The 12787-nt window shown below is 41.8% G+C and overlaps 1 protein-coding gene across 1 annotated transcript; it reads right to left on the reverse strand.

Annotated features, from left to right (window-relative positions):
• Positions 1-1343: 1343 nt before the first annotated feature.
• edem3 (ER degradation enhancer, mannosidase alpha-like 3) lies at positions 1344-12443 on the reverse strand. The gene is made up of 19 exons (XM_084547843.1): positions 10847-12443; positions 10694-10739; positions 10247-10347; positions 9590-9629; positions 9351-9463; positions 9071-9224; positions 8442-8576; positions 6761-6866; positions 6389-6486; positions 5879-6004; positions 5700-5783; positions 5361-5444; positions 4906-5030; positions 3218-3389; positions 2993-3138; positions 2721-2865; positions 2381-2572; positions 2002-2167; positions 1344-1641 (listed from the first exon to the last, which is right to left on the reverse strand). The coding sequence occupies exons 1-19, from the start codon at positions 10933-10935 to the stop codon at positions 1361-1363; spliced, it is 2403 nt and encodes an 800-aa protein (XP_084403969.1). The 5' UTR covers positions 10936-12443; the 3' UTR covers positions 1344-1360.
• Positions 12444-12787: the final 344 nt, after the last annotated feature.

The raw sequence follows: 12787 nt of genomic DNA on the forward strand, positions 1-12787 counted from the left end.
GTGTGTCTCAAAATCTGAGGTCTTTCTCACATTTTTTTCACTTTACAAAATGGCAAGTGCGGCCAGCTACATCGCCTGTGAGTTGGTGCCGAAGTGTTGCTCAAGCACCCGTTGCCATTGTTGCATGTCATCATTCGTTTCAAACCTCGCTGGTGGGCCAAGCCTGGTGACATCGCATCATCGGAGAGCTGGAAAACGTTGCAGCCAGCTCAACTTTTATTTGTGGAGCATCAAGTCTGTGACGCAGCGACTAGTGAGGGCTGTGAGTTAGTTGCTTCATAACGGGGGCTTAAGCCTGTGTTTCACTGGTAGTGTGTGAACACAGCATAAGACGCCCCTGTTGCTGGGCAACATCTTCAAAGCATGACATCACATTCAGATAAGAGTGTGACATCATCTGCATTTACCTCTAACAGGCGACGATTCTAGAATGTTGTCACAGACCAGTGACTAATGCCAACATGCCTGTGACAGCAGACACTGCACTAGTGCAGCAGACTGAATACACCCAGGACTGCTGCAACGACAACAGCAACCTGTGACTTCAAGGCTTGCATAGTTCAGGTGCAGATGGGCACAGGGTACCTAGCCATTATGGTGTCGTGGTGGCTTTGGGTTGACACAGACTGGCTATTAATCAAAGGATGTGTGGTTTAAGAGGTGGAAAGAAAAGTGCAGATCAGATTCTCAGATCCCCTGCAGCACCTGGCTGGGGTGGAAATTTGCAAGTGTGAACTAACCCTACACTGTCCAGCCTTGCTACTTAACTATTGGTTTGCCCCAGCGACTAAAGACACAAAGAGCTTTAATGCCCTAGGCTCCTCAGGGGGGAAACAGCAAAGTAGACTCAGCACCATGACTGCACTAAGCTTTTCTATCACACTCAAGCAGAATCCTGTGGTTAGAAGGTAGAATGCAAGAGAGACACGGATACAAGCATTACTACCAGGAGGGGATTACGACAAGGGAAGGGATGAAAAGAAAGAAGAAAAAGAAGAGAATACTTACTGCCCTCAATCAGGCTTCCAGGAAGAGGTTTACCTTTGAATATGGCAGCTGCGCATCCAAAGGGAAGGGGGTTGTGAAAAAAGAAGGGAAACCAGGAAAGAAAGGAGATAAAGGTACAGTTACCGGGAATAGAGGGATTTGGCAAGTGAGGAAAAAGAGGAGAAACAGTGGAGGATGCAGCAGTGATAAGGGTGTAAACCTCGACCATGCTCCCATTATAACCACGAGCTGGTGGGTGGCTTTGCAATGAGTCACAAGCTCTGAGCCTTCAAAGAATGCCTGAGTCCCTTCACCTCATCTTTATTTTATGAAGCCGAGCACATAATGAGGTTCAGCCACAGGAGAGATATAACTATAGAGATGCGATCAATCTTATCAAGAGAGATAAGTGGAGAAAGAAAAGAGCTTCAAGCGTCAGGGAGGGAACATGAGGAAATAATGTCACACCTCTGTCTCTGGCTTTGTCGCTCAGCAGCACCTCCACCTCTCTGTATTCCTTCAGCGCCTCCAAAAGGATGTTGCCCTCCTTGTGGAACAGGAAGAGGAGGGGCAAGGTGATGTCATCGGTGCTGCGGCCGTCGCCGGCCATCTGAAACAGAGGAGCCGTGTCGCTGCTGCTGCCCTCGTTATCGTCTGGAAGGAAAAGGACGAGGGATTTGATAAATTAGTGGAAAAATGTCACAGATTTGCACAGACTCCTGTTATTCAGAGTTTTATGTTGTATTAGAGACATCAAAGACGAATATGAAATATTATTTGGAAATAAATCACAGTAATTGACTGTGTGTTGTCTGTTTTATTATTATTGTTCCAGAACTACAACGGGAGAGGGAATGCATGAAGATTATTACTATGATTAATAATCTCACAAAAGTTCTCGTCTATTTTTTCCCTACCGGACTGGCCGTCTTCAAGATAATCCAGTTATCGAGCACTAATCTAGTCAGTGAGTAGTCATCTTCCGTTTTTGTGTCATGCGCCGCTTGCACTCACCAATGACTATGCCTCCAATGGCGCCAGCCTTCTGGATGTGCCGGGCCTTCTCCGCAAACATGCACTGACCCCTCTGCAGCAGAGCGATGCGGCCCTGGATGTACTCGGCATTGGTGATCTCAGTACAGCCACTGTAGGGTTCAGCCACTGTGACAAAGCCTCGTACCTGCACGCAGGACGGAAAGGGCAGAATTGTTTTACAGCTGATCCTCGCGGCACACATCTTTCCATGTATCCTTCACAAAATATTCCTGGAGAGGAAGCTCCCTCTCAGAGTAACGGGGAAAACTGAGCGTCTCTCTTAGGAAAGAAAAACAGGAGGAGAGTTATGCAACCGTTTGTAACTTGGAATCTTGGCAAAGCTACAAAACCCACTCACCCCGGTGGAACTTTTAGACAGGTCTGTGCCAAACTGCGCTGGGCCTGCAGTCAGCACAACCCTGCCGAAGAAAGGGTGAGAAACGATCTGAATGGCCCTGGGAGGAAGCTGCTCTTTCTGCTGCTGGCTGGACAGCTCCATCATCTCTTGCATGAAACGCACGCCGTCCTCTGCTGCTACGGCACTCACCGCCTATGTGTAGGTGAGAGAAAAGTGTGAGAGGAGAGGACAGGATAAAGCATTTTAAAACCAGTAAGTCCAGTCTGTCAGTTTGACAATATAATGGCACCAGCATCGTGCCAGTTGTGTGTTGTGTATCCTTGCTTGCTAGACTGTTTACCTGTGTAGCATGCTGAACCAGCTGCACCCTGCCATCTTTCAAGTGGATGAGACTGACTCCCATCCTTCTCAGCAGCTCCAGATGCTCCAGGTTGTTTGCCATAAAATCCTGAGCCCGCAAGGGAGGACGCCCCATACCAGGTTCTCTAAAATGAAGTAGAGGAAGAACAAGAACAGCAACAAGTTATGCTAATAATATACAGTACAGCAGTTACACAAAACACATGAAACAGTGCATGCCTATAACCTGGTTAGACCCGTCTGCACACAAACCTGTAAGGGGCAGGTCGGGGACAGCTCTTGTCAACCACACTACGGATTGGTTCTCTCAGGTTGCGAGGGAAGGCAGGGTCCGGAAACAGGAGGCGAGTGTTGGGACACGTCCAGTCGAAGTTCGAGTCGTCCAGCTCCTCTTCTGACTGAAGCAGTAGGAGTACATCAGAGGTGTTGTTATGAAATGAAATGCATAAAAACTTTCACCATTCTGAATTTACTTACCGTTCTGTTTGTGGGAACAGACGAGGAGTGAGGTGCTGTGGAGAGGGACAGTGGCAACAGGTGGGCTTCCGTTGTGAACACATAGTCCTCTACGTCAAATGGCAGGTCTTCCGCTTCAGCGAACAGCAGGAACAGATATTTAAACATCTCAGCGAGGAAGAACGAGTCCATCCTGGAAAGGAAAGATAAGACGTGTGAAATATGGAGCACTGGGCCGTCAACGTGAATTCTTCGGTTCTGTTTTGGGCTTTTTGATCCGTTGTTTGATGTTCTGTGTACATTTTATGTGAGATTGAGTGATTGCATGAAATTAAATTTCCATCACCACAATATGTTCTTCTATTTTTAAAAATAATTCTTAATAACAGATCTAAAGAAGAGGATTAGGGTCACTGTAAAAACGTTTTACTTACTTTATTCTTAGAATTCTGAATTTATTGTCTGATTTCTGGCTATATTCTTAGAAATCGGACTAGAATATTTGACTAGTGTCATTGCTATTGGGTGGTGGTCCCTGATCTGATCTAGGTGGATGGTACATGTCTAAGTAACAGCCACATGAATGCCAGGTCCAAAAGGTTTTGGAGACATGTTTTCATGAAACCACGGATCGCATGTATTCAGTGATTTGTCCTTGTTCATTTCTTTATCCTGCTCATGAATAGCTCATGATAAATCTGCATCTTGGTGAGCCATCTCAAGAAACAACAATATCTTACCAATGGAATTCCACTTTAATTACGGAAACCACAACAGACTGCTTTGACATTATTTCTCTGGTACCTTACCATCAGAAATTGCTGTGTTAAAATAGGAAGCCTTGTAATTTGTGTCTTCTTTTTGTGCCTTTGTTAGTCGATGCTGGTATTTTTGAACTTGCTTGAAAAGTTTTCATAGCAGACAAGTTGACTGGTTAGGAGTTAAAGCACTGGGCTCACTAATAAGACATGACAGTGAATTGTAACATTCCATACTATACTATGATATATCACAGAATACTATTCTGTGATATAATATTCCATTCTATTCTATGACCCAACATTCCATTCTATACTATGACCTAACATTAGATACTAGACTATGAAAATCATTCCAGACTATACTATAAACTAATATTCCATAGTATACTTTGACACAGAATTCTGATATTATTCCCAGAATTCTGGATTTTCACTTTAATCTCAGAATTCTGAATGTCAGAATTCTGCCTTTCTTCTTAGAATTCTCACTTTAATCTCTGAATTAATTAATTATTCTCAGAATTGTAAGATTAAAGTTGAAATTCCAAAAGAAATGTCATAACCACCAAAATATTTTACAGTGGCCCAAATTCTCCTCTGTACAAGTCAATTTAACACCAGTCAACTTTTAGAATTTCCTTCTTTTAAATGTCATCCACAAATCCATTTTTGAGGAATGTGCGTAATAAAATATATCACGTGATATAGACTACATTTATCAGTTCTGTTAGTCTTAAATATTTAACTTGTCTTTATGAATTTTAGCACTGATTGTACCCAGCTACAATGCAGCCAAAGATCCAGTGATGGTAAGAAATCTATTTAATATTCACATCACTATCTCATGGTATGTAAATTAAAGTGTGTGTAAAGCATGTATAAATGTATCCAGCTGCAGGCAGTCATATTCATTCATTCTACATATAATACTGAGTCTTTTATCCTGACCTGTCCTCGTGGCTCCCGGTGCGTACATCCTTCATTGCAGCAAAGCCGCAGGGAACACGAGCAAAGCGGTTGAGGTTGTCCAGGATGGTGCGACCTGCCTCCAGGTAGTAAGGGTCTCCTGTGGCCTGGGAGAGCGAGAGAACGGTAGTGTGATCAAAACAAAGGACGTCTACCATGAAGAAGGCTCAAGTGATGTCAGTCAGACACAAAGATGTAATCTCAATGATTTGCCTTATTATTTCTGATCTCCATGTCGTAGAGTATAATTATTGCAGAAACGCAGACGGTGTTTCTGACAAACTGAATCAATTCTGGTGATGTCAAACGTCAGAAACATGATGGCAAGTTAACATCTTTTAATGTAAACTACTGCACACTTATAATAGACATTGAGATCTGTACTGAGCAAGCGAAAAGAAAAGATCTGCATCATGTCAGGCTACTTGATAAATTACCTTGTAAAGGAAATAGGTGCTCTCTGCAAACTCAGGCCTCAGGGGATGTTGGGCCCAGTGTACCCTGAAATCAGTAGTGAATGCCTGGGGAAGGAAGGGGAAGGACAAAGGGGTCAGCACACACAATACAAGGGATGTAATTAGAACGGAGCGTTGAAGACACAACGCAGCCGTGTTGCATGAAATTCAAGCTTGGCCGTTTTCAAAGAGTTCTAGTTGGTGACACAAGCCATATGAGGTCATCTGATGCCATGGTAAAATGACACCGAGTCATTTTTTCGTGCTGCAGTTAAAGCTCAAGATGTAGTATTCAAACATGGATGCAGTTTGACAGATTACCTCTGGGAGAAAGTTGTGTTTTTTGGTAACTTGGTACAACATCTCATGAGTCTCGATGGCAGGGCGGATATCTCCCTTCAGCACCTGGGAAAATGAATAATTTGCGTCAAGTTATTGAAATGGCTCTATAAAGAGACATTTACACATTTAATGCTTCAGTTCACATGATTTAATCTGACCTGCAGTCCCGGGAAGAACGCCAGCAAAGAGTCCATCCAGGTGCGAGCAGGAAGAAGAGGTTTGTGGATGTGGACATCCAGCAGCAGAGGAGGTTGACTAATGTACTTCATAATAGATGCATAGTGCTAAATGGGACAAACCAAGAGGACATATTGAGGATGTAACTGTCTTACGGTAAGTGTGGGTCAAACACAACATAATAAACTCAATTTCAATTTTTACATTGCAACACAAGAGAAAGAAAAATATCTTGAAATTGCACTTTAGCTTAAAGTTGTATGTTTATGTTCCACCGCTAACGGTAGGAAGCACATTTAAAAAATAATTAGTGAGGTGAGAAGAACTAAATTTAAGTACACAAACTATAAATTAAATATTAAATTATAATGCTGCTTCACAGTATTATATAGGGTGTTGCTGTTGAGACGAATGCTATAATGCAGAAAAGCAGGCATCGGGTTACTCCAGCAAGTGTGTGTCTGACTGTGCATGTGTGTGTGCGTCCTCACAATATTGAAGCGCTGCAGAAACAGGTCATCTCCCAGGAGGACGTAGGCCTTTAGCAAGTATTCATAGTACGAATCAATTCCTGCTCCTACTCCGCTGTCTGGAAACAAACAAAATAATGCATCACTTTATAAGACAAGAAGTGCAACCAGAGGGCAAACAAGTGTCCTGATTGTACTCATTTGACCCCCATACAACTGAATCTTGTCTCACACAAACAGAAAGACAGCACTCCTGTCACATTTCAAATTGACTTCCTCCTATAACAATTATTGTCCCAGCCTCATCCAGTCATCTCTTCAATGTTTAACTCCCTCTGCTGCCCTCTCAACTACAACTTCACCACCATGTCCTCTTTGTCCCTGCTCCCTCACCTCTTCTGACCCACTCTCCAGAATGGATGTTGATAGTGGTTCCCACCAGATTGCTGTTTCTCTGTCTCTTCTCCCACAGAAAGTCCATGGCTCTCCGGGCATGAGCCTGCGAGTGCGAGTGTGTGTGAAGAAGAGAGCGTTATTGATTTAAAAAAAAAAAAAAAGTAAAAATCAATCAGCAGTAGCTCTTGACTGTTTGAATGATTACAGTGATTGACTCAGTGCTTGTTCAGCAGTCTGCTGCTGCCAGGAAATGAACCAGCCCAAGGCAAAAGAAAAGAGCAAGGAAAAATATCAATGTTTTTTTTTTCCCCACAATCCTTCATTATATCCACATTAATAAAATGCCTTATTTGACAAGCTCAAAAAAATGTCCTGTTCTAGCTTATTTTACACTTTACTACTTTATTTTACTATTCACAGTTTGGGCAGGTTGGGCAATGGCTGAAACACATTTAGCAGTAACAGGGCCAGGGTCCTGGTTTTGTGCATGTGGTGAATGTCATGTCTTCTAACCGGTCAAATTGTCTGCTATGAAAAAACTCATCTTAAAAACTAATTTTTCAAATTTGCAAGTGCAAAAATCCCCGCATCAACTAACAAAGGCACAAAAAGAAGACAAAAAAATTGCACGGATTCGTGTTTTAACAAGGGTTGGGACTGATTAAAAAAAATTGATCTAATTAATTAGAGCCTTTGTAATTAATTAATCTCGATTAATCACATTTAAATCGTATAACAATATTTGCCCCAAAAAGCAACATCTTTTCATTTAAATGAATTTTTGTGGACGACAGAATCAAATAATAGACACACACACATTAATATTGTAAACTCAAGCTCTTTTAAAGTCCGGAAAAATGCATTTAATGTCATTCCAATTCAAAACAGTAGAAAAAGAAAGAAAATATCCCTGGCCAAAACTGAACGTGCTACTGTAAGTACTTTAAGTAGTTTTTCAGAACAGTATTGACTTTAAGTGGTTAAAAAAATTAAATAAATGAATGTTTGGGTCGCCGGTGCGTATTGTCCGTACTCGGACCGGGACTGCTAGCGCTAACAGCTCCGACGTTTTCTGTGCTCACTGCAACATGCTTTGCACTTAGATGGTACCGTAGGGTTGAAGTGCTTCGGTGATATGCAAACTCTTTTTTTGCACAATTTGCACAAAACCCCGCTTCCATCAAGGCTTCCATCAGGTAGCTTTTTTAAATAAAATTTGCCTTCCATCAGTCTTAGCAACGTACTTTCAAGCTCTGACGTGTGTAACAGTGTAATTGGTGTACCAAGAAATCGTGCACTGACAAAAGTTCCGCATTGTTTGGAATGCAAACTGCGATTAAATGCGTTAAATTTTTTTAACGCGTTAATTATTTTGTAATTAATTAATCGTAATTAACGTGTTAAAGTCCCACCCCTAGTTTTAACACGAGCTGGTGGTAAACTCATATCAGAGAAATAATGTCAATGCACTGTCTGTATGTCTGTTGTGGTTTCTATAATTAAAATGGAATTCCATTGACAAGATATTGTTTGTTTTTAAGGAGATAGCTGACCAAGATGAATCATCACCATTATCACCATCTCTTTATGAGCACGGTAAAGAAATGAACAAGGAAAAAACACTGAATACTGAATACCAATGTCGGCATGGGAGGATTATATGATGATAATGTGTCACCTCAAACACAGGGTCCCCAGTGAAGCGACTTAAGGCAGCAAACTCCAGGATGATGGTTCCTGCGCACGCTGTACAGGTGTCAGTTTCTGTGCCCGTTCTGGTCTCAGGACCCCTGACACCGTATTTCAAGTTCACCTGTCGATGACACACACACACACATTAAAAAAAACATTACAAAATTTAACAGCTTGAACGTCACATTTGGCTAGAAAGGAGATTTGGAAACAAGTCAGCCGCAAAAACATCTAACAGCTGTGACAGCTGCGGGGAGAGTCTTGAAGCAGAAAATGGAAATCTGTAGTCATAATCTGGGAGAACGCTCCATGCAAATGGAGATACCAGTTTGTCATTTGCAGCCCTGGAAGCAAGCGTTTCTTTTGTAGTAAAAAAAAAACAATCAAATATGTTTAATATCTTTTTCCTCATACACAGTGCCTTCAGTGAAAGAATGGTAGGCAACTAGTAATTATCCTCCAATCAGAACAACAGCATTTTTATACTCCTTAAGCTAAACTTTTAGTGAGATATAACACAAATACACTTCTTTAGACTATACAACAAAATCATTTAAAATGCCAACATTAGGAGGCTGTAGTGTATGCATTACTGCCTGTGAGTATCTTCCTCACCCTGGGATAAGGCAGGCCGCTGCTGGTGTTGAAAGCCGGCAGCAGTCGGAGTCCAATGTCTTTGGCCATATGCAGGAGCTCATCCTGATACCACTGCATGTGTTGGCCTCCCTCCTTCAGCATCACAGCCATGGAGTGCCCTCCCAGCAGACCTCTGTTAAACACACACAACAACCACGTGTACAGTCCTCCGTCTAATGTTCATCTGGACCTACGCTGTTGAGTTTACTGTACGTCAGCAAAATGTTGTACTGAACTACAAAGTTGAGTCCGAACTCACCCAAGGACTCGAATGTTGGTTTCGAAGACCGACACTACGATGTCATTGTCCAGCTTCACATCTGAGAGGACTCGCCTCACTGCAGCCTCAAATTCTGTCGTCTTATTTAAAAGCTGAGCAGAGAGAAACAGCGCATAACCATAAAATCAGGCTTAGTCATAACCGTTCACAGTTTAAAAGTGAAATGCTCCAGTAAAAACTTCGCTAAGTTTCATTAATCACACAAAACCGGTACTCACCACCAAAGTATCCAAAGTGTCTATGAGGGTCAGAGAAAACCTAACAGACAGAGACAGTACTGTTCAGCAGGCGGCTTATTTTCCCAGAACTAATATTTACACTGCTAATTCCTACTTGGCAAAAAGAAAAGAATTAAACTTCAAGCTTAGATTGCAGGCAGCAATTAACACGAAATGAAACCAATAGCAAGACTTCGTTTCATTCCGAACAAGATTTGGAGAAACTCATTCACTCTTTCATCTCCAGCACGGTGCATTATTGTAAGGCTCGTTTGTCTGGTCCCCCGAAAAAGACCATTAGATAATTTTGGCTCGCTGCTGCCAGAGTTCTAACACGAATCAAGAGAAATGAGCACAGTACTGCTGTTTAGAAATGTGTACACTGCAGCTGAAGTACAAATCTTAAAGTGTTACTGTTGGTTGACTTATAAATTATTCAATAATCTTGGGCCAAAATAGAAGTCTGAGCTCCAAGAAGAACACAAATACAGAAGGGCTCTTAGAAAATATTTGGCTGGTAAACTGTTCTATTTTTTTTTTGCTTTTTATATATACGTGTTTTGCTTTTCCCCTCAAAGGAAACTAGTAAAAAGGATGTAAACCTCTGTTATTATCTCCCCATTAATGCATTAGATCTCAAGACTGCATGGTACTCACTTGCCAAGTGCATCATCTATGTCCCCTCGACTGGGTTCGAGGCCACGTACTCTTCCTCTGCACGTTAGAGGCATCAGCTCATCTGCTGGGTACGCATGGTCCTGAAAAACAAACACAACGTTGACACCGTGCTTACTTTGTTTGTCTGTTCCATAAAACGCTGCCTCAATAGAAGCAATTTCCTGCAAACTTAAAATCACATATGAGTTAATCTAACACTGAAACAAGCAAGCCGGTCTGTTAATATATATTTTGTCGAGGAAATTTTCATAATTAAACATTACCAAGAAAAACATGACAAAATTCAAAGTAATATGATGAGTAATAACCAGCTCAACTTTCCTGAAACAGATTTAAATACCAGGAGAGCCACACAAAGGCCAGCTTTTAATTTTTTTTAAGCTATAAACTACCATGTAAAGCATCCAGCGTAGACGGACAACTTACCATGTAATTCTGATATGCATGGTCAAACATCTCAACCACTTGGTTCCTTCGATGAAAGCAGAGAGCGGTCATAAATCAGCACATCATCTTTTCAGGGCCAAATAAAAAAATGCTTTTCTCAGATTATGTTCTAAGTGTTTGTCTTCAACTCACCTCAACCTGAGCTTCTCCTCCCGTGACATGGCCTGCCCGAGGCCGCACAATGCTCCGAAAAGCGTCCATAAGAACAGTACTGACGGCATTGTTGTGCGTAGGCAAGATCGAAGCAACAGATATACAACTACAGCTCAGTACTCAGTCAGGCACTGCGTAAATATGTAGTCATTACCACTGCCCTAACCAAACAACACTAACTTACATGATCCCATCCACTCTTACTCCTGGTATCATGTCTGATCACCTTTTAAGGCTTCGTCTGTGAGGTATCTGCCAATAATCCAACGGTTCCAATCCTAGTTTGTTCCTCAATTTTGGCCACTTAAGCTACATCTGACTTTCAACCAGTGACTATGTAGATTGTGCGCGTTATCCGTATATCCGTAAGATGTAGGATCTGTATGTTTGTATGTCTACAGGAATGTTGTTATTTCAAGTACCCAGATCTCTAGGTGTACTCCAAGTGCAAACAAGTACCAGGAATTAACTGTAGTGCAAACTTGCTCCTGCTCCAGTAAGCAGGTTGGTGTGTCACACCTGTTTACTTTTCCAAGCTGTCACCTGGAACCACTGCATCCAGGACATAAGACACGTTGGCATGTGAAACACTGACGATACATTTAAACCTGGCTTTTTTTTAAAAAATAATAATAAAATAAAAATAAAAAATACAACACCGAGGCAAATTAATCCAGAAAGCTAAACATGAAAGTAAAAACGCAGTTTCCACTTGTCCTCTTCACCAAACAAAGATCGAGAAGACTTTTCAAGTATAAAATGCGACGATTATCTTTACGACTCACCGTTAAACCAAATCAAGCAACGCCGAGTTAAAAGTCCTTGTCTTATTTGTGTTTAAAGTCCTTCTTACTTAAAACGAGCTACAACAGCACTTTAAAGAACAACGCAAACCAAGACGTCTTGGCTCCGGACCATTCCAGCTCCTGCTATCTCTCTGGCGTGTCTACCTTTCAAGATATGAGTTAATTATTTCTTCCTCCTGACAGGTTACTTTCGTCAGCTAGTCAAACGAAAAGCCGAGCATTTGTCAGGGTTTAATTAGCCAGTTAGCCTGCTGTGCTAACTAGCCAGGCTATTGGCGACGGGCAGACCAGGGATACAAGACAAACTGAGAAAACCCTTCTCCATTGTTAAGCAGCGAATCTGACTGTGATATCTCTTCTATCCTTTTGGTTATTAAGTTGATAAAGTCACCGTATGTTGCTGTTACGTTGAGCTAGCTGCCTTACAAACCGGATGCCGTTGCAATGCGAACGTCAACACAACATCCGCTTCCTGGTAGGGTGGGTGCTTTTCCCTGAGTAAAGCTTCTCAGGAAGCACATTTTCTCAGGCTGGGAACTAAACTGAATCTAAATTACTGACATTTAAAGACTAAAATCTAACCATGTCCGTAACACTGTCTGTAGACCTTCATGTGAAAAACCAAAGCTCAACATGCCGTTTAATGGTTATTATGTCTGCTTACACACTACATTTTGTGTTCTGTCGAACGACTAGGCGGAAGAGTTGCCTGAAAGACAAATCTCAGGAACCACGTTTAATATGGCCTCAACTTTCCTGTCGTCAACGTCTCCTAGTGTTGCCTTTCAGTGTCGCTCACAAAAGTTCGGAAAAAAAGTTGTTTTCGCCGAAGCGCTTGGATTTACAATTATGGAAGTGAATCATCCTCTTTAATAGTTTACTGTCTCTCCGTATACCACATATTATAAAGCAGGTAAACCCCATATTATTCAGGAAATAGATTTTAAGATCATAAGTAGCTTTTGCTTGGCATCACTCATATTCCAACCGCCTGTAGAAAGACAGTATTCAAATACACATTTCAAGAATATGGTTATTATTCCATCATCACAGTTTGGCACCTTCTGAGTTCATAGCGCCATAATACCGGAGTCAAATTCCCTGTATATGCACA

Source organism: Chelon labrosus, assembly GCF_963514085.1.
Source record: "Chelon labrosus genome assembly, chromosome: 7".
Taxonomy (NCBI): domain Eukaryota; kingdom Metazoa; phylum Chordata; class Actinopteri; order Mugiliformes; family Mugilidae; genus Chelon; species Chelon labrosus.

Excerpts from the sequence above, each read along its gene's own strand:
- edem3 (XM_084547843.1), bottom strand. The coding sequence starts at position 10,935 with ATGCCGTCAGTACTGTTCTTATGGACGCTTTTCGGAGCATTGTGCGGC. Across the intron at positions 9,630-10,246 it reads ATAGATGATGCACTTGGCAA|GTTTTCTCTGACCCTCATAG; the intron begins GTGAGTACCATG and ends TCTGTCTGTTAG. Across the intron at positions 2,866-2,992 it reads CCCCGACCTGCCCCTTACAG|AGAACCTGGTATGGGGCGTC; the intron begins GTTTGTGTGCAG and ends ACTTCATTTTAG.